The sequence below is a fragment of the Dendrobates tinctorius genome, unplaced genomic scaffold, assembly GCF_039654945.1.
Source record: "Dendrobates tinctorius isolate UK_male_01 unplaced genomic scaffold, ASM3965494v1 ptg000223l, whole genome shotgun sequence".
NCBI lineage: Eukaryota > Metazoa > Chordata > Amphibia > Anura > Dendrobatidae > Dendrobates > Dendrobates tinctorius.
In genome coordinates this window covers 9,038,784-9,056,452 of record NW_027361890.1, presented here as the reverse complement: position 1 = coordinate 9,056,452, position 17,669 = coordinate 9,038,784, and the positions used below count along the sequence as shown (strand labels likewise).

The 17,669-nt window shown below is 46.5% G+C and overlaps 1 protein-coding gene across 6 annotated transcripts in view; it reads right to left on the bottom strand.

Moving 5' to 3' along the window:
- The window catches only part of L3MBTL1 (L3MBTL histone methyl-lysine binding protein 1), a 74,927-nt gene extending 57,689 nt beyond the window's left edge, over positions 1-17,238 (bottom strand). For 2 of the 6 annotated variants that reach the window (XM_073555318.1, XM_073555317.1), the window contains exons 1-2: positions 16,590-17,238; positions 15,887-15,993 (exon numbers count right to left, since the gene is read on the bottom strand). In XM_073555318.1, coding sequence (XP_073411419.1) covers positions 15,887-15,993; positions 16,590-16,689 — 207 coding nt within the window. In that variant the 5' untranslated portion in view covers positions 16,690-17,238. The remainder of the gene's footprint in view (positions 1-15,886; positions 15,994-16,589) is intronic. The other 4 variants (XM_073555319.1, XM_073555320.1, XM_073555315.1 and 1 more) reach the window with 3 other exon arrangements.
- Positions 17,239-17,669: the final 431 nt, after the last annotated feature.

The window sequence follows — 17,669 nt, the reverse complement described above, 5'->3', positions numbered from 1 at the left end:
CTGTATAATTCCATCCCCACCACTGATTGACAGCTTTTGTGTACTCTGTGTATAGGCATAAAATTACCAATCAGTGGTGGGGTTATACAGAGCTCATGAATAGTGTTATTCAGCATTCCGATACCGGAAGTATCGGGTATCGGCCGATATTAGCTGTATCAGAATTCCAATACTTAGTTCTGATACTTTTTTCATATCGAATACCAGAATCGGAAGTTCCCATAATGCTATGAGCCCGCTCGATTTGATTCAGCCAATGGGAATCCTCAGAAGTGTGGGCACATCCTGTTAGGCATGTAGGCATGTTAACTATTGGCATGGCTGTGATTGGCTGCTGAAATGATGTCATGATGCACTATAAAAGCCGCCGCCGCCATTTCTGTTCACTCTGCTGTGAATTCAGTTAGGGACAGGCTGCTGTTGAAGACTGTGAGTTAGAAATAGGGATTCTCAAAAAATTATTGTGCTTTACCCAGGCTACATAAACCACCACTGTAGCTTTCTTTTGCCTAGCAGCAGTGTTCACAGGTGTCTGCAAGGGCTGTGTAAGTGCAGCTCACGCTGTGTAGTGGGTCCTTCAGCCACGTTTGGTTGTAGGCCGCCCAGCGTGCGTCACTGCTGCCTCATACATATTTTTCTTTTCTAACTGCTTATTTTTCATAAATTCTATCTAGTGTGCTTCCATCCGTATCCATATACGTTGGTTGCAAACACAAGTAGTAGACAGCGGAGCCTTTCTGCAGCCTTTCAGTGCTAGTGCCTACTTCTCTGCACTGTTCACGGCTGTCTGAGAGGTCTCTGACTGTGTGTGAGTGCAGCTCACGCTGAGTAGTGTGTCCTGCAGCTACGTCTGGTTGTAGGCCGCTCAGCGTGCGTCACTGCCTCACACATATTTTTCTTTTATAGCAGCTCCTTTTTTTTTCTCCTATTAGTGTGCATCCATCCGTATCCATCTACATTGGTTGGTTGCAAACACTATATAGGAGTAGATAGAGTAGCCTTTATTCTGGCTTGTGCCCTTCAGCTGCAGCCAGATTAGTATTACCCAATTTTTTTGGAGCCTCATCTTTTGCATTGTAGGTTACCTGCCTGCATTGTAATAACTCCAAAAATTTTGTGATACTATCACTTTCAAATCTTTGGTCGCATCCTTTTAGTTTTTTTTCCCAAAAAAAACAAAATACAGTTCACCAAACACTACATTTGACAGTTGTGTAGGCCACATTAGCTCCTATTAAAGTGTAGTCCACACACACACTTCATAAAATTAGTGTTTCTTATACCTGTTACCAGCTGTTCAGGAATAAGCACACTAAGCCCCCCCTTTGTACTTTTCTGCCTATCTTTATCAGTCTAGCAAGATGAAGAAGGCAGGGAGTAAGGCACGTGGGCGTGGGCGTGGAGTTTCAGCAGGGAGAGGACATGGGGATTCTTCAGGGAGAGGACGTGGGGATTCTGCAGGGAGAGGACGTGGGGATTCTGTGCCTGCTGCGGGCACCAGTGAGTCAGCATCCCCCAGTTTTAGCAGGCAACAGTTCTTTATGCGCAGCTTTGTAGGACCTCACCGTACCCCACTGCTGCGGGAGGAACAAATTGAAGCCATTGTCGGATGGATGGCAGCTAACGTATCGACTTCAATGACTTCAACATCCTCTCAGGGCCAGAGCACGAAGAGCAACCATCTGTCTCTTCACCACCTGCCAAAGTGCCTAGGTAGTCAGAGAGCCCTGGACAGGAGCCATCACAGTCTCTACTTCTGTTCTCAGAATCTGTTGGCTTGGAAAGAGGGGGCCAGCCAAGCAGCATTCAAGAATGTGAAGAAGAGGGTGTATGCAGTGATGCGCAACTTCTTTGTCCCTCGGAATCTGAAGAGGCGGGTGGGCCAGTGCCTATGGTCAGCACACCTCAGTACGCATCAGATGATGACGAGACTCAGTTACCACTTTCTGGTGCGTATGGTGCTGGCGAGACAACCCAGGAGAAGCAGGTGTTTGAAGAGGGGAGTGTAGATGATGAGGTCCTTGACCCATCATGGCGTGAGGAACAGGAAGTTGGTGGGAGCAGCTCTGAGGAAGAGATTCCCCGAACGGCCAAAACAGGAGGGAGAGGGAGGGGGCAGACTTGGTTGCCTGTAGCCTCCACTTCGGCACCCGGTAGGAGCATTCCTCTTTCAAAAGGCAAAACGGGCGCTCCCAAGACTTGCAGTGCGTTGTCCTTTTTTGACACAGTTGCAGATGACATTTGCTTTGTCAAATGCAAGCTGTGTTCATCAGAAAGTCAAAAGAGGGAAAAATGTCAGCAAACTCAATACCACAAATATGTGGAAACATGTGCGGACCAAGCACGAGGAGGAGTTACACAGACACACTGAAGATGTAGGCCAATGTACAGCACCACCTACCACCTCTTCAGCTCGTGTTGGGGCCTCTTCCTCCAGCTCACACACAGCTGGTTCGGCTTCCTCACAGGATCGCCAAGGAAGAACCTTTGGCACTGTTGTCCGGAGACCCAGTGAACTTCCACATCTACAGCAATCGGTAGCACAGGCATGGGATAAAAGGCGGCCATACTCGGCAAACCATCCCAGAGCACAGGCTCTGAATGCTGGCATTGCCAAGCTACTGGCACTTGAAATGCTGTCATTCAGGCTGGAGGAGACTGACACCTTCCGGGACTTGATGGCATTGGCAGTCCCACAATACACCATGCCGAGCCGCTTTTATTTCAGCAGGAGAGCCGTCCCTGCCCTGCAAAAACATGTGGAGGGAAAAATACAACATGCACTACTAAATGCCGTCACTAGCAAGGTCCACCTGACCACCGATGCGTGGACCAGTAACCATGGACATTGACGATACCTTTCCCACACTGCCCATTGGGTCAATGTTGTGGAGCCGGGTACAGATCTGGAGAGTGGCGCTGTACGTGTTCTGCCAACTCCACGGATTGCAGGAATCCAGTCTCTACACATTGACTCCTCCTCCTACTAAAGTTCCTCAGAAACAGGGCAGCAGGAGCCTGTAACGACCGATATGAGCACAGCCGTGGCCAAACGTCAACAGGCCGTACTCAAATTAATTTCTTTGGGGAATCGAAGCCACACATTGCAGGAGCTCTGGAATGCCATCAAGTAGAAGAGCGACGTGTGGTTTCTGCCAGCGAATCTACTGCCGGGCTTGGTAGTGTGTGACAATGTCCGAAATCTGGTGGCAGCTCTTGGCCTAGGCAACCTCACTCACATCCCATGTCTGGCACATGTGCTGAACTAGGTCGTGCAGAGCTTTCTGAGGGACTATCCGAATCTTGATGCACTGCTGCACAAGGTCCGCATAGAGTGCGCTCACTTGCGGCGTTCCAGCACGGCAAGATAGCGCCTTGCTGCTCTGCAGTGCCGATTACGCCTTCCGGAACATCGCATCATATGTGACCTACCGACCAGGTGGAATTCAAGGTTACATATATTGGAGCGGTTGTGTGAGCAGCAGGCAGCAGTTATGGAGTACCAGCTGAATCAGGCACAAACAAGTCGCACTGTGCGCCGGTCACACTTCAGCACCACTGAGTGGGCCTCTATGAAGGACATCTGCCTCGTTTTGCGTGCCTTCGATGGTTCCATGCGGATGGCGAGTGCAGATGATGCACTAGTCAGCATGACTGTCCCCCTTATCTGCCTGCTTCGAAAAACACTGCAAGCACTAAGGGAGGAGGTTTTGGAAGAGGTGGAGGATGAGGAGTCCCAAATGCCATCTGCTTCTGGATAGTCTGCGCTACGTGGTTCCTCGCAAAGGCCTAGGCAGGGGACACTTTGTGAGGAGGATGAGGAGGAGTCGATGGAGGAGGAAGACATCTCTCCAGAGGAGGGAGGTACACAATCCTCTAGTCAGTATGTACAGCGAGGGTGGGGTGATGCAGAGCAGGCAGAGATGACGCCTCAAGCAGGGGACAGCGTTTCTTTGGCAGTTGGGAGTCTGCAGCACATGGTTGATTTCATGCTGCAGTGCTGAGAAACGACCGCCGCATCGCCCACATTCTCAACACGACTGATTATTGGGTGTACACTAGGGTGACCGGATCTCATATGGGGGGGAAAAAATGTCAGAATCTTGTTCGTCTGGACCCCACAAAACGATTCCCCTTTCCAGATATTGAGAGAGCCAAAATTTGAGCTCGATCAATCGACGTTAACCCGTGCCGCTCGTTGCTCAAAGTTTGAAAAAATCCAAATTGAGGTATTTTAAGATTTAGGTATTTTGCATAGTCTGTTAGACTATAAAGAATGTGACAACAACATTGCAGAAATAGCCCTGACCAAATTTTCGAACCATTTGTGGTATTTGAATGCAGAGTTGGTGGGATTATCGTTTTTTGATCCCACCATTACAGACAATGAAAAGTTGTTAATGGCTAATAAATTGCTCAGTAGCACAGATGAACCATCAGAGCACGCTAACCTACATGAGTTGATAATTTTACATAGTTATCTAATCTATTCTAGAGCTTTTGTTAAAGTAGTTTTTGAAACGTCAGAATATAATGCTCGGCATTTGCTTACAACTTGCAGGACATATTGCTTTTGTTCTTCATCTTTTGTCAGAAGGTCGTTAAAGTCGGTTACTTCCTACCTCTTTTAATTTTTCTTTCCTAACTTTTGGATTTACAACCCTAGCGTGCTCTGATGGTTCATCTGTGCTACTGAGCAATTTATTAGCCATTAACAACTTTTCATTGTCTGTAATGGTGGGATCAAAAAACGATAATCCCACCAACTCTGCATTCAAATACCACAAATGGTTCGAAAATTTGGTCAGGGCTATTTCTGCAATGTTGTTGTCACATTCTTTATAGTCTAACAGACTATGCAAAATACCTAAATCTTAAAATACCTCAATTTGGATTTTTTCAAACTTTGAGCGACGAGCGGCACAGGTTAACGTCGTTTGATTGAGCTCAAATTTTGGCTATCTCAATATCTGGAAAGGGGAATCGTTTTGTGGGGTCCAGACGGACAAAATTCCGACATCGATTTTTTGCGGTCACCCTAGTGTACACCCTCCTAGATCCTCGCTACCGGGACAACTTACAAAGCCTCATACCACCGTTGAACCGGGAGCGTAAACTGCGGGAGTACCAAGACACACTGGTGCAGTCCATCATGTTTTCCATTCCACCCAACAGCAGTGGTGCTAGTGCTTTACAAAGCAGCTCTGTGCATCGAGGCTGTGGAGGAAACTCGGCATAAAGACGGAGCAGAGGCAGCGCCTCAGCACAAGGCAAGACCACTATGGCCCAAATGTGGCAAAGTTTTGTGTGTCCGCCACAATTGTCTACAACATCACAGACGGCTCCAGTCAGCAGGAGGCAACGTTTTCGTCAGATGGTGACAGCCTACATGTCTTGCCCTGTCAGTGTACTCCCAGATGGCTCTTCCCCCTTCAAGTTTTGGGTCTCTAAGCTGGATACATGGCCAGAGCTTAGCCAGTATGCATTGGAGGTGCTGGCTTGCCCTGCTGCCAGTGTATTATCGGAACGCGTCTTTAGTGCCGCAGGTGGTGTACTAACAGACCGTCGCACGCGACTATCTTCCGATAACGTTGACCGGCTTACTTTTCTGAAAATGAACAAGGCCTGGATCTCGCCAGAATTTGCCAGTCCTCTTCCCAAATAAATAATTGGTTGGCAACAGTATCCAGGTCTCCTGTTGTGTTCATGTTTCTACCACCTGAAGTATAATCCCTGGGCTTCAACACAGCCAGTTGTCGCTCAGAAGTGTCGTCTGCACAGAGAAAAACACTAGCTCCTGCGTTAGTGGGGTTCAGTAACGCCAGCTGCTCCCCTGCTGTGTGGACGGCAAAGTCTCCTGCTCCATCCACATTCAAACTACTACTGATTTTTAACCGTATTCCACTTAGACCTGTGGCTCCACTGTCTCTAGTTTTTCCCCTGGCCTCCAACCCCGCCAGTTGCTGCTCTGAAGTGGTGTCTGCACAATCCACACTTGTTCCTGTGTTACTGGGGCTCAGTCACGTCAGTTGATCCCCTGATGTGTGTCCGGCAATGTCTCCTGCTCTGTCCACATTCCCATTACTAGTAATGTGAATGAGGACAGAGCAGGAGACCTTGCCGGACACAGCTGTTCCCCTGCTGTGTAGACGGCAATGTCTCCTGCTGCCTCCACATGCCAAAAACATCAGGCCTCAGCCTGCTCCATGCTTCATCCTGGGCTCCAACAACACCAGTTAGTGTTCAGAAGTGCCATCCTCACAGAGAAAAACACACTAGCTCCTGTGTTAGTAGGGTTCAGTAACGTCAGCTGTTCCCCTGCTGTGTAGACGGCAATGTCTCCTGCTGCCTCCACATGCCAAAAACATCAGGCCTCAGCCTGCTCCATGCTTCATCCTGGGCTCCAACAACGCCAGTTGGTGATCAGAAGTGCCGTCCTCACAGAGAAAAACACACTAGCTCCTGTGTTAGTGGGGTTCAGTAACGTCAGCTGCTCCCCTGCTGTGTGGATGGCAAAGTCTCCTGCTGCCTCCCAAATCACACTACATCTTATTTTCTACTTGCTCCAAGTAGGCCTCAGCCTGCTCCGTGATTGATCCTGGGCTTCAACACAGCCAGTTGTTGCTTGGAAGTCACACAGATAGAAACACTCGCTCCTGAGTCAGTGGGGTTCAGTAACGCCAGCTGCTCCCCTGCTGTGTGGATGGCAAAGTCTCCTGCTGCCTCCCAAATCACACTACATCTTATTTTCTACTTGCTCCAAGTAGGCCTCAGCCTGCTCCGTGATTGATCCTGGGCTTCAACACAGCCATTTGTTGCTTGGAAGTGCCGTCCACAGAGATAGAAACACTCGCTCCTGTGTCAGTGGGGTTCAGTAACGCCAGCTGCTCCCCTGCTGTGTGGATGGCAAAGTCTCCTGCTGCCTCTCAAATCAAACTACATCTTATTTTCTACTTGCTCCAAGTAGGCCTCAGCCTGCTCCGTGATTGATCCTGGCCTTCAACACAGCCAGTTGTTGCTTGGAAGTGCCGTCCGCACAGATAGAAACACTCGCTCCTGTGTCAGTGGGGTTCAGTAACGCCAGCTGCTCCCCTGCTGTGTGGATGGCAAAGTCTCCTGCTGCCTACACAGTCACACTACTACTGATTTTTAACCATGCTCCACTTATGTCTCTGGCTCCACTGTCTCTAGTATTTACCCTGGCCTCCAACTGCGCCAGCTGCTGCTCTGAAGTGGCGTCTGCACAATCCACACTTGTTCCTGGGCTACAGGGGCTCTGTCACATCAGTGGATCCCCTGATGTGTGTCCAGCAAGGTCTCAAGCTCTGTCCACATTCCCATTACTAGTAGTGGGAATGTGGACAGAGCAGGAGACCTTGCCGGACACACATCAGGGGATCCACTGACGTGACCAAGCCCCTGTAACCCAGAAGCAAGTGTGGATTGTGCAGACGCCACTTCAGAGCAGCAACTAGCGGGGTTGGAGGCCAGGGGAAATACTGGAGACAGTAGAGCCAGAGGCCTAAGTGGAGCACGGTTACAATCAGTAGAAATGTACAACCGATATAAAACTTGCTCCAAGTAGGCCTCAGCCTGCTCCGTGATTGATCCTGGGCTCCAACATCGCCAGTTGCTGCTCGGCAGTGTCTTTGGCACGGGTACTCCCTCCTGCCCAGCCTGGTTCCAGTGCGCCTGTTGTTTCCAGGTAGTGTCAACGTCACTTTGCCACCAATACGTTGTCCTGTCGTGTTGCCGTCGGGTTAGCCGAGCCTATGGTGCATGCAGTTTAGGTGCTTAATATGTGGGCTGCGGGTTCTGGTACTAAAGGATGGTTCCGTAGTGCCAATAGGACAAGCACCCCCTATAGGACTGTGGGTTTCGGTAACTGCGTCCTGCTTGCAGCCTTGTAACTTTGTTGATTATGGGTACCTTGTGCTACCCATCCGGGTTCCAGCACCATCAGCTGGTTCTCGGCAGAGCCTTTGGCCTAGGTGCCACCTTCTCGGTATCCAAGTTCCAGCAACGTCTGCTTGTCCTTGGTAGTGCTTTGTAGCACAGGTACCTCCTGCTTAGTAACCGTGTTCCAGCACCGTCAGCTGGTCCACGGTTGTGCCATTGGCTCTTGTTCCTTCTGCTGCCCCTCCGGGTTCCGGCACCGTCAGCTGGTCCTCGCTACTTTCATTTGCTCTTGCAGCTTCTGCTACCCATCCGGGTTCCAGCACCGTCAGCTGGTTCTCGGCAGTGCCTTTGGCCTAGGTGCCTCCTTCTTGGTATCCGAGTTCCAGCAACATCTGCTGGTCCTTGGTAGTGCTTTGGAGCACAGGTACCTCTTGCTTAGTAACCGTGTTCCAGCACCATCAGCTGGTCCATGGTTGTGCCATTGGCTTTTGTTCCTTCTGCTGGCACTCTGGGTTCCAGCACCGTCAGCTGGTTCTTGGTAGTTCCATTGACTCTTGTAGCTTCTGCTACCCATCCGGGTTCCAGCACCGTCAGCTGGTTCTCGGAAGTGTCTTTGGCACGGGCACTCCCTCCTGCCCAGCCTGGTTCCAGTGCGCCTGCTGTTTCCAGGTAGTGTCAACGTCACTTTGCCACCAATACGTTGTCCTGTCGTGTTGCCGTCGGGTTAGCTGAGCCTATGGTGCATGCAGTTTAGGTGTTTAATATGCGGGCTGCGGGTTCTGGTAATAAAGGCTGGTTCCGTAGTGCCAATAGGACATGCACCCCCTGTTGGACTGTGGGTTTCGGTAACTGCGTCCTGCTCGCGGCCTTGCAACTTTGTTGATTATGGGTACCTTGTGCTACCCATTCGGGTTCCAGCACCATCAGCTGGTTCTCGGCAGAGCCTTTGACCTAGGTGCCTCCTTCTCGGTATCCAAGTTCCAGCAACGTCTGCTTGTCCTTGGTAGTGCTTTGTAGCACAGGTACCTCCTGCTTAGTAACCGTGTCCCAGCACCATCAGCTGGTCCACGGTTGTGCAATTGGCTCTTGTTCCTTCTGCTGCCCCTCTGGGTTCCAGCACCGTCAGCTGGTCCTCGCTACTTTCATTTTCTCTTGCAGCTTCTGCTTCCCATCCGGGTTCCAGCACCGTCAGCTGGTCCTCGGCAGTGCCTTTGGCCTAGGTGCCTCCTTCTTGGTATCCGAGTTCCAGCAACGTCTGCTGGTCCTTGGTAGTGCTTTGGAGTACAGGTACCTCCTGCTTAGTAACCGTGCTCCAGCTCCGTCAGCTGGTCCACGGTTGTGCTATTGGCTCTTGTTCCTTCTGCTGCCAGTCTGGGTTCCAGCACCGTCAGCTGGTTCTCGGTAGTTCCATTGACTCTTGTAGCTTCTGCTACCCATCCGGGTTCCAGCACTGTCAGCTGGTTCTCGGAAGTGTCTTTGGCACGGGCAATCCCTCCTGCCCAGCCTGGTTCCAGCGCGCCTGCTGTTTCCAGGTAGTGTCAACGTCACTTTGCCACCAATACGTTGTCTTGACGTGTTGCCCGTCGGGTTAGCCGAGCCTATGGTGCCTGCAGTTTAGGTGCTTAATATGTGGGCTGCGGGTTCTGGTACTAAAGGATGGTTCCGTAGTGCCAATAGGACAAGCACCCACTGTCGGACTGTGGGTTTCGGTAACTGCGTCCTGCTTGTGGCCTTGCAACTTTGTTGATTATGGGTACCTTGTGCTACCCATCCGGGTTCAAGCACCGTCAGCTGGTTCTCAGCAGAGCCTTTGGCCTAGGTGCCTCCTTCTCGATATCCAAGTTCCAGCAACGTCTGCTTGTCCTTGGTAGTGCTTTGTAGCACAGGTACCTCCTGCTTAGTAACCGTGTTCCAGCACCATCAGCTGGTCCTCACTACTTTCATTTGCTCTTGCAGCTTCTGCTACCCATCCGGGTTCCAGCACCGTCAGCTGGTTCTCGGCAGTGCCTTTGGCCTAGGTGCCTCCTTCTTGGTATCCGAGTTCCAGCAACGTCTGCTGGCCTTGGTAGTGCTTTGGAGCACAGGTACCTCCTGCTTAGTAACCATGTTACAGCACCATCAGCTGGTCCTCGCTACTTTCATTTGCTCTTGCAGCTTCTGCTACCCATCCGGGTTCCAGCACCGTCAGCTGGTTCTCGGCAGTGCCTTTGGCCTAGGTGCCTCCTTCTTGGTATACGAGTTCCAGCAACGTCTGCTGGTCCTTGGTAGTGCTTTGGAGCACAGGTACCTCCTGCTTAGTAACCGTGTTCCAGCACCGTCAGCTGGTCCTCGCCACTTTCATTTGCTCTTGCAGCTTCTGCTACCCATCCGGGTTCCAGCACCATCAGCTGGTTCTCGGCAGTGCCTTTGGCCTAGGTGCCTCCTTCTTGGTATCCGAGTTCCAGCAACGTCTGCTGGTCCTTGGTAGTGCTTTGGAGCACAGGTACCTCCTGCTTAGTAACCGTGTTCCAGCACCGTCAGCTGGTCCACGGTCGTGCCATTGGCTCTTGTTCTTTCTGCTGCCCCTCCGGGTTCCAGCACCGTCAGCTGGTCCTCGCTATTTCCATTTTCTATTGTTCCTTCTGCTACCCATCCGGGTTCCAGTACCGTCAGCTGGTTCTCGGCAGTTTCTCAGTCTTCTTGTACCTTCTGCTACTTTTCCAAGTTCAAGCTTGTGGAATTGTTTTTTGATTCTCACTCTGGATCTCCCTGACGACCCTGAAGACGATGACCCTGAAGACCACACCGAAGAAGACCAAAAAGATGACCCTCAAGAAGATGACCAAGAGGACAAAGAACATGAAGACAACCACCAAGATGCAGAACAACAAGAGACAGAAGACCAAGAAGCAGAAAAATGAAAAGCAGAAGAACATTAAGCATAAGGCTAAAAATAAGAGCAAATGATATTATCTAAATTATAAGCAGAAGAAGACTAAGCAGTGTATGGGGGTGAGTCCGTTCCTCCTCGTGGTGCCCCTGGAAAATGCCTGCTGCTGCAGGCCAAACTGAACGCGGACAAATCCTGTTGTAAATCTTTTGTGACAGGCAGACCGGAAGGTGTAATCTTCAAACTGTTATAGAAAACAACTACAGGAATGCCTGTCACAAATAAGAATATGATGATGAAGAAGAATAGGAAGAAGATGAAAAAGTAGAATATGAAGAAGAATAATAGTTGAATAAGAAGAATATGAAGAATGTAAAAAAAAGAATAATAGGAAGAAGGTGAAGAAGAAGAAGATGAATAAGGTGAAGAAGAAGTTGATGAAAAAGATGCTGCTGCTTCTGAGGATCATGAAGGAGAAAGTGTGGGAGAAGTAAAAAAGAAGATGAAGAGCATGGAAGTAGTGAAACATACATATCTGACAAAATAGAAAAGAGGTTAACATAGTCAATATCTTTGTAACTCCAAATGTCTTTAAAATAAAAAAAATGATTCCTGCTATTCCATTTGATTGGGCTAAACCTCAATGGCTTTAATGTCTCCTCCACCTCCCCCAATACATTCTACATTATTATTAGTTGTTTTTCTTCATGTAGAATTAACCTACAAGGAAAGAAAGGGTTTTTTTCAATTCCGATATTTCTGTTCCATTGACTTGAATGGGACTTCCGGGATCGGAATCGGCGATACCCAATATTTTTTTAGATCGGCCGATCCAATCCGATCCGATATTTTTCAATATCGGGTGGTATCGCTCAACACTACTCATGAACATTTAGAACTAAATTACAGAAGATTTACTAGTCCTGCCGATAAAACAAGTTATTTTATTCAAACTACAGTTAATAACCCATATCGCTAGAGTCGGGGTCTCTGTCTCTACGTTATGCTGCTCTCAGATTTGGTGGAGAAAACCTGGTGACAGATTCCATTTAAGAATAGTTTCAGATGATAAGATATTACTGTACAAGCATCAGTCATTGAGTCTTTTATATGCATGCTGTTGTGCATGAGCACAGTGCAACTACAATCTAGAGCCATGTGAGAAGCACTTTTATAAAGAGCCAATAAACGAATCATGTTCATTGATTTCTTGGTGCTATAGCTATAACTCTTCCATATGGTCCCAAGAGAAGAAATGTTTTACGGTTTACTAGTCTAGTATTTTATTACATTGGCTGGTGTACACTAAGTGTTCTGTACCTTTCAACATTGATGGTATATCACTAGGCTATGTAACAAATATGTTATTACTGATACAGAGGCAGGTTAATATTCCGCTTTTTAGGAGATGCAGTGAAGCTAAATTATCATCGATAATCTCTCAAAAGGTTTAATACTTCTGAGCATTATTTCTGTATTCAATTAAAACCAAACATTGTACAGCACAGTCCAAAAAAAAGTAAACGGCACATCCTCTTTAGATAAAAACTTTTTTTCTTTATTAGAAATCCATTAAAAGGACACGTCTATTCACCAGTGGCCACAGACTGACGCGTTTCTGGTGTTCACAGCATTCAATAAATGAAAGTCAAATCCTGTCTAAACTCATACCATTTGGAGATCTTGAGTTTAGAGGAAGCATCCATGAAGCCTCCCTAAGAAATAGTTGTCTCTACCAATCACCACCTCTAGTCGGGCATCCAACTCAACTCCAAAAAATCTCAGGTTCGTCATTTCTCCACCGTGCATCTGTATAAAATCATTTTTGTTACTCCCGAATAGCCAGCATCTTTTTTGTTAACCATTTTATACAGATGCACAACGGAGACAGCTATTACTTAGTGAGACTTTATGGATTTAGACATGATTTGTCTTTCATGTATTGAATCTTACAATGGCATAGCCATATATTTTCTTTATCTAATTAGTGGAGCTATACTTACCACATATACATTTTATTTAGTAGATTAAGAGGTTAATCTATGCTCACATATGACTGGATAGACTTGGTTTTAAATGTGTGCCCATGGTTCAGCTTACTAGACGGCCAGAAACGCGTTAGTCTGTGGCGAATGCTGTTCATTTCTTCTGGATTGTGCTAAGTGTTGTCACTCTGCAACAGAACCAGCAGCAATAGTTATAAGGGACACCCACGATTATAAAGTATTGATCACACGGACTATATCCATTCTTCTTGTAGTCGACTCTTCACCCCATTGTTGGAGACCGGAAACAGACTTCCAAGGCAATAATAAATCCAAATAGTTTCTGATGATGGAATTGTCAGTAGGAGTGCAGTGTGCTGCACAATGTTCCCTTACTGATTTTTTTTATTGAATATGGAAATAAAGCTCGGACGTTTGAACCCTAAGGCTAACTGCACACGTAGCAGAAAATTTCTGCTGAAAAACCTGACTCCCTTCCCAGAAACCGCGGGTTTTTTTATGCACGGAAAACGTGCGGTTTTTATGCGTTTTTCAAAACGCATAGAAATAGCCAGAAATGCGGAAAAATCGAAATTAATAAGCATGCTGCGGTTTTTACCACGATGCGCTTTTTTCGCGGTAAAAAACGCATCATTGTGCACAAAACGTGCAAAATGCATAGAAATGCATGGGAAGCTTATTTTTAGTGGTTTTATTGGAAAAACCGCTAAAAATACAGCTAAAAAACCGCTGTGTGTGAACACAGCCTTATGCTAGATTATCGCTGATTTCTGTGATGCCTGCAATCCGTTCAGTGAAGTGATTTACAAGCTATGTGTTGGATGGAGGGGATGTGCTGATGCTTTCTCTTTATCTAAGTCACAATGTCATATTAGGAATTTAAAACAGGTGAAGAATATGCGCTCACACGCCCATTATTTGGGAGAGGACTGCTGAGTATTGTAAGTGCACCCAGATAATCATGAGTTCTATAGGGTTCAAGCAGTGTTTTGGTCAGTTCTTCAGCAGAGGTATTCCAAACTCTTGTTTGGCTAAAGCGTGATATCACCAAGTCCACCGAGATCGGTAGAATCAGCTCTCGGAGAGCGACATAGACCACACTTGAACAATGATAATTCAATAAAATCAGCTGAAAAAATAGTTTTCCTTTTATATTCATTTCAAAGTCAGATCATAAAATTTAATCACGGCAAGAATCTAAAAATATACAATTCCATATATTTACTGCAGTATGTTTTACCAAAAGATTATGGTCCATTCACAGCCCATGAGAGGCTGCACAGAATGGTAGTGTAATGCCCCAATGTTGTAGTGTATGTACCTTTAAGGTGCAGCGGAGCTAGCAGCTACCTCGTTAGACTTGCATAATGTTCACATTTCCTTTGCAGATAATGTACCTTAGAATTCAGTACATAGAAGTGGTTTATATATGGAAAGAGTGCTTTACTTATTATGTTCTGCTATCAGGGGGTTGTTAAGAGTTAACAAATCAGCACTGCTTTCCATAAAGGCCATAAGGTCATGTGGTACGGGCTTAGGCTAGTTTCACATTAGCATTTTTCAGCGCTGCGCTTTGTGTGCAATAGAAACGCATGCAAAAAATGCATCATGCGTTTTGCATGCGTTTTTCGTTTTTTAGGCGCATGCGTTTTAACCAGTTTGTAGCCAGGTTAACTCTTAAAATGCAAGTGATTTCAAACGCAGGCGTGCGCATGTCCATGCGCACGCCTGCATTCCCGTACACTGCAATGTGTTATTTTTGGGCATTCCGTGCGCTAGCGTGCACATGCGTTTTTTTTACGCCGTTGCACGGACCCAAAAATGCAATAGGTTGCGTCGGGCGCGCCTAGGCGCACTCTACAAAAAAACGCATGCGCACAAAAATGCATAAGTGCGCGTGCAAACGCTAGACCATGCACCCGCCATGTTAAACATAGGGGCACATGGCACATGCGCATGGACGCGCACGATGCGCTGCGCTAAAAAACACGAATGTGAAACCAGCCTTAGCACTCATAGAGAAAGAGACATTTTGTGTGCAACAGTGAGTCTCTAGAAAAGTGAAGGAGCAGGTAGGAGATTTCCAGAAACTCCAGTAAAAGAAAAACCACAGCCTCAGCTCAGATAGCTGTGAGATAATGACTGTGCACGTAAGCAGAAGTGGAGACTCAGGAATCACTGCACCATTGTTATATCTGCATTACTATACCGGAAACTAACTGTGATTGCTGCATTGGAATTGAATCTCTTTTAAATCATCGTTTATCTGAATGTAGCTGTGTATTCGTGCAACAAGTAAAGTTTATCAACTGCCTCTCTGGCCTCCCTGTTTTATGGACTATTTGGAATGCACCACATTACATCACACTACCAGGAAACAGAGGTTACCGTAATTAAACGCACCCTGGCATTGGTTTTCTTTTATGTTGTCCCTGCTATAACGAAGTGGTAACATCCGCACACCACATGATGCGTGATCTATGGCAAAGTAGTGCATCTTGGCATTACAGTAGCAAGGAAGTTTCAGTGGCGGTCACGTTCAGGCTTTGAAAACCGTGAAGTGGCTAAAAAAAGTGATATGTCCATTCTTCAGATGCCTTCTGCTTGGAAGCTGCCAGTATCTTATACTCATACGAAAAAGTCATCAGCAAAGCAGCAGCAAAAATAATGTAAAAGAGGTCACAGAAGAATTTTCATGAAAAACACTGGCATTTTCTTGAAGTGTCTTGTGCTTAAAAAGCAACGCAGGTCTATGACATACCATATGCCCATGTCCTTCCATTACAAACTAATCACAGAAAATGCAGTCAAGTAGTTCCCAGCCCTTGGTGCAGAGCTTTACCGGACATTACGCCGCTCTGGCCCGTATGCAGAAATGTTTATTGATAAGCAGGGTTTCAGGTAATGACAGTCAAACCAGGATTGCACAGCACATGAAAGTGTGCCTGCACCACAATAATATTTTGGGTGTAACTGTAGAACAGAAAGTCACAATCATAGCAAAAAGTCGAGCATGATGTAGTTTGCAACTTTGTTTCCTATATATTAAACTACATAAAGCAATTTGCACCTAATTTCACGTAGCGATAGCCCTAAACTAATTTTGACTGACCTGTGGGTTCACCGTTGCCATGACTAGCTCCGCTCTCCTCCTTTCTTGCTGCTCTTCTACAAACGGGCGCTGCTGCACCGGACAGGTTATAATGGGTGTCCTGAAAGCTGGTGAAAAGAACGGAAAGATTATCAGTGCGTGTAAGGCCGTGTTTAGTATTCACCAAAAAATGGAAATCATGTAAAAAATCTAACTTTCATGAATATGCAAAATTGCGGCAGATGAGCCCACTGACTGTTATGGGGCCTGAAAGGTTGCCCATCATTTTACTGATAATATAGTGCAGTATGCGTTTCGGAAAACGGCAGAACCTGTGACCGAGCCTACTCTGTCTTGAGATTAAACAGAGTATGGTGGTTATACAGATCACAGTATTTGGCTTACAGTGAAATATTCATAGGACTGTACTCATTACCATACATAGAATAGATTAATAGACTAATAAAATGACTATACATGCCCTGTGTAATACTCTGCTGGTTGAGCACATGTACATAAGGCTATTGCATATGCTGTTATTAATTTTAAGTATGGTATTTTAGCAGCACAAAATTGTATGGCTGATATAATTATTACACATAGTTCATTTTTATGTATCGTCTGTCTCTCACTATGTGTTGTCTTACAGGGAAGTATAGCACAGCAATCATCTATAGACTCCCTTTTCTTGATATTTTGCTGACATTTTTTCCTACTTATGTACCTGATGCAGATGATAAAAGTACGGTGGCGTCGGTGGTCACTTGGCATAAATGGGCATCACTGTCCTTGTCACTTTTCACCTTTGCTGCTGATATATCCATATCCGTAATTCCTCGATCAGAACATGCAGCACTTCAATTGCCCAAAAAAACCCATAGGGATTAAAGATGGCCAGAGACTTGGGGAGACAGATAAGACATCCATATTTCATTAAGGGTAAGAAGTAATGAGATGGGCAAGAAGATAAAATCCGATGTATTGATCAGAGAGATTAGAGTGATATCGACACAAGACGCATGCCTTTGTATAAGAATGAAGATGTATGCGCTACATTTGCATTGCTTGCCATTTTAGAATGGTGTCCATCTCTGCCCTGCCGTATCAATAAATCATATTTCCTGACATCTTGTACCTGTAAAATAAGCAAAAGGAAGATGCTCCCCTCAGCAGAATGGATTTCTGTAATATCCGGCAGCAACATCCATGCTGGGAAGAGAGGCCACATCAATGAATGAAATTTATATCTTGGTACATCTTGGTATTGGTTGCCCACCTTCCTTGCTGTGATGTGTTATGGCAGTGAAGAGGTTAAATGCAGAGAATCCTACTTAATGTAATAACACTGCAGTTCCAACTGCAAACTGCAGGGAGCTTGTGCGCCTGCGCTACACCATTATGTGTGCAACACAAGGGGATCAGCAAGGGAGGACAGAAGCAGCTCTCAGAAGAGGGGGTGGAGATGGGAGCCAGTTACTGAAAGATGAAGAATTACATACAGAATGTATCTTTAGCTATATGGTAATAAGCAAGTAACAGGGCGCAGATCATTACCATGGCAAAGACAGATTGATACACTCCATGATATTTTGTAACTACATCATAAGCACAAGAATGATACAATGTAACACAAGCAAAACAGATGGCAGGAGGAGAATATGGAGTCTCCCATCTGATACAGTATGGCAGTTAAAGGGTCATTGCGCTTTTAGATCACTTGAGGCTGCAAGAACATCAGATAGTATTTAACCCCTAAGGACGGGTTTATTTTTACACTACAGTTTTGTTTAGGTGGCGCACCGCC